This window comes from Calidris pugnax, unplaced genomic scaffold (assembly GCF_001431845.1).
Source record: "Calidris pugnax isolate Ruff unplaced genomic scaffold, ASM143184v1 scaffold4, whole genome shotgun sequence".
Classification (NCBI taxonomy): domain Eukaryota; kingdom Metazoa; phylum Chordata; class Aves; order Charadriiformes; family Scolopacidae; genus Calidris; species Calidris pugnax.
The window spans coordinates 2,678,573-2,682,136 of record NW_015090781.1 but is presented as its reverse complement, the minus strand read 5'-3'; the positions used below and the strand labels follow the sequence as shown (position 1 = coordinate 2,682,136).

General features: G+C 60.8%; 1 protein-coding gene across 2 annotated transcripts in view; it reads left to right on the top strand.

The window, feature by feature from the left end:
* The first annotated feature begins 3,238 nt into the window (after positions 1–3,238).
* LOC106897216 (solute carrier family 2, facilitated glucose transporter member 5-like) overlaps positions 3,239–3,564 on the top strand; it is a 9,286-nt gene continuing 8,960 nt past the window's right edge. For both annotated transcript variants that reach the window (XM_014957738.1, XM_014957730.1), the window contains exon 1: positions 3,239–3,438. In XM_014957738.1, coding sequence (XP_014813224.1) covers positions 3,295–3,438 — 144 coding nt within the window. In that variant the 5' untranslated portion in view covers positions 3,239–3,294. The remainder of the gene's footprint in view (positions 3,439–3,564) is intronic.

Genomic DNA, 3,564 nt, shown 5'->3' with positions numbered 1-3,564 from the left:
TGGGGCTGGCTCTGTCCTCCCCCCCTGAGGTGAGCCCCTTGGGGTAGGTTGGATCCTGCCTCTGCCAGCGCCATGGGAAGCTGGGCTCTGCTGAGACCCTGCGCAGCACCACACCATGGGTCGTGGTTTAACCCCAGCCAGCAACCATGGACCATGCAGCCGCTCTCTCACCCCCCAGTTTGGATGGAGGAGAGAATCGGAAGAGTAAAAGTGAGAAAAAACTCCTGGGTTGAGATCATAGAGTTGTCTGGGTTGGAAGGGACCTTTCAGACCATCCAGTCCAACCATCAGCCTCACTCTGATAAAACCATCACTAACCCATGGCTCTAAGCACTATGGCAACCCGGCTTTGAAATCCCTCCAGGGATGGGGCCTCAACCCCTTCCCTGGGCAGCCCATTCCAAGGCTTAAGAACCATTTCCATGGAAAAATTGTTCCTCATCTCCAATCTGAACCTCCCCTGGTGCAACTCAAGGCCATTTTCTCTTGATAAAGAAAGTTTAATAGGTAGAGCAAAAGCCACTGCGTGCAAGCAAAGCAAACCAGGGAATTCATTCCCTGCTTCCCACAGGAGGCAGGTGTTCAGCCATCTCCAGGAAAGCAGGACTCCATCACACCCAACTGTTACTGGGGAAGACAAACACCAGAACTCCACATGTCCCTCCTTTCCTTCTTCCTCCCCCAGCTTTACGTGCTGAGTGTGACACCACGTGGTGTGGGGTATCCCTTTGGTCAGTTGGGCTCAGCTCTCCTGGCTGTGTCTCCTCCCCAACTTTTTGTGCCCTCCAGCCTGCTCTTTGTCCAGGTGGTGAGAGGAGCAGAAAAGGCCATGATCACTTAGCAACAGCCCAAAACTCCACTGGGCTATCGTTAACTCCATCCCAGCTGTGTCCCCCGTGACACCATAAGCCACGGGGAAGCCCTCAGGAGAGCACGGGGCTCCAGCAGCCTCTCCAGCCTCCTTGGCCTTGGCAAATGCTATCGCTCCGTGCAGGATTCGGGTTGGAACTGGCTTTTCTTGCTGCTCTGCCTCTCCCAGTCCTCCTGGGTTTCTCTGTGCCTGGGGCTCCGTGTGTGTGATGCCTCCAGGAGAGGAGGCGTGGGAGCATCCCAAGGTTGGGAGCATGGAGACGGGGACAGCAGCAAGGCAGGAGTAGGACAGGAGCTCCTGGGAGTGACAGCGGGAGGGGATGAGGATGGTTTGTGGGCTCAGGGCTGCTTTCCCAGCCGAGGGATGGTGTGTGTGTGTGTGTTTTAGCCAGGGATTCCTTGCGGGGAGGCAGGGAAGTCACAAGGAGGGCAGTAAATTGTGGGACGAGCTTCCCTCCCAGCACAGACCAGCGGGTGCTCCTCGCCGGCGCTCGTCCCCGTCACACCATGTGTCACCATCACCGGGTCAGGTCACAGGAGTGTCTCCAATTAACCCAGCTCCCTGGTGGCCCTTAATTGGCACCCCAGGCTTTCCTCCTCCTCCCTCCCTCAGCACGTGTTTCTCACCTGTACGGCTGCTGCTAATCCCCTGCTCCCAGCACCCCCGCCACTGCTGGGAACGGGTGGCAATAACCCAGATTTGCCCCCTAAATCAAGGCAGCCACCACTCCCTGGCTTGGAGCAGTGTCCTGGGGGTGTTCCTGCTCAGCCCCCAGCATCAGGCTGTGTGGTGGGAGGGGGGCTTGTGGCTGTGGGGCCCAGCACTGGGCTCGGGGATGGGTAAAGGCTTCAGTGCAGTGGGGCTGGGAAGCTCCGGGATGGTTTTTAGGAGGATACTTGCTGGGATGGCTCAGGACGGAGGAGAGATGGCTGCTGCTCCCCCTGTGTTGAATACCACTGGGCTGGACACGTGTAACCCTCTGGGTGATGATCCCAGAGATGAGCCATGTGCCTGGATGGGAGCATGGCTGTGGGAAGTCCTGTCCTGTCCCAGGTTTTCTGCTTTGCCCTGTCGTAGCACAGGGCTCGGGGTGAGTTCTGGGAGCATTTAGGGCTGTCCCACAGCACCACAAGTGCTTTGGGCATGGCTGGTACCCACTGGCTGCACATCCTCCTCCTGCTGGGTCACCTCATCTATGGACGTATCTGATAAATGGGTCTTCATCCTGCTGCTTTGGGAACAAAAGGGGGCCATCAGCTGAAGGACTGTGCCTCCCTGCAGGTCTCTCCCCACCATAGTCCTGTCACCAAGGTGTCTGCAGCCCCCCCAGCACACCTGCGTGAAGGTAAAGGTGATGACCCCATTGAGACGTGGAGAAACTGAGTCTGAGCAAGGCAAAGGAGCTCTTGAGCAAGTGCCAGCCCTGAGAAAAGATGAACACCAGCAGGATGGGAATGGCTGGTGGCTGGGGGAGAGGGCACAGTGATTTTGGGGAGAGCAGGAGGATCACGTGGAGGGAGGAGATGGAAGCTGGAGCATCCTGTGGGGGAGGATGAGACACTCTGGCTCTTCTTCACCCGAGACAGCCTGGCTGGGGTTGGGCATGGCAGGTCCAGAGGTGCCCATGCCCGTGGGGTTCTCCCAGCCCTGTTCCTCTGCCCCCTGCCCCATGGGACCCCTCCCGAGGTGGGGCCAGCAAGGACCTGTCCCTTTTAAGCCCTTGGAGCTGTTGCCAGCCGTGGCTTAGTGGGGTCCCCATCCTTTCAACTGGCTCTTCGGCAAATTAAGAGCTTGCTATTAGGCTGCTAATTAAAGGCACTTCATTAGCAGCAGGGGAGGCAGCTCCTGGCCGCAGCAAAATTGGATTCCTCTGAGCTGCCATGAGCCGAATCTCTCCTCTCTGGGGCTGGGGGCTGTGCCCCTCTGTGTCCCTCCATGGCCGGGGAAGGCAACTGCCCTGAGCCATGCCCGTGTGGGTGCCAGCCCTCCTACCCAAATCGCAGAGGGTGCCCCACAAATCTCACAGGGTAGGAGAGGGGCCAGGGGGTGATGTGGGGCTTCCCCTTTGCCCCCAGCCCCGGGGGGGGGGATGCAGGGATGCTGCCCCTTGTCCCCGGGGCTCCCCCCGTTTGGAGGGGACATGCGGGGGTCTCTCAGCAGTGACAGACCATCACACCGGTGGTCTGGCTGTCCCCAGGCCTGGCCGTGTCCCCTCAGGGGGCTGGACAGCCCGGAGGTGCCCGCCTGCCTTTGCCACCTCCCCAAACCCTCCCGGCGACTGGGGGGGAGGCCCCCGGACTCCTCCTCCGGCCGCTCGGGAGCCTCCAATGAGCCCCGGGGGCACCCGGGCCGCCTGCCCTGCCCTTCCCTGCCTTCCCTTCCCTTCCCTCTCTTCCCTCTCCCCCTCCTTCTTCCACCTAAAAATGGGAGAGACGAGCCATCCCGCCGGCCCGGGGCTGTCTTCCTCCCCCTCACCTCCTCCTCCTCCTCCCTCGCCCCGCTCCAGCAGCAGCCTCCCCTCGACGGCCGGCAAAGGGACCCCTCAGCCCGGCGGGGACATCACTGGGGTGAGCTCTCTGCGGGCTTTTTTGGGGGGGCTGCCCTATCCCTGCTCCCCATCTGCCCCATCCCTGCTCCCCGTCCGCCCCACGGTGTCCCGTGTCGCCGTGTCGTGTCCCCCCCTCTCCCCCGCC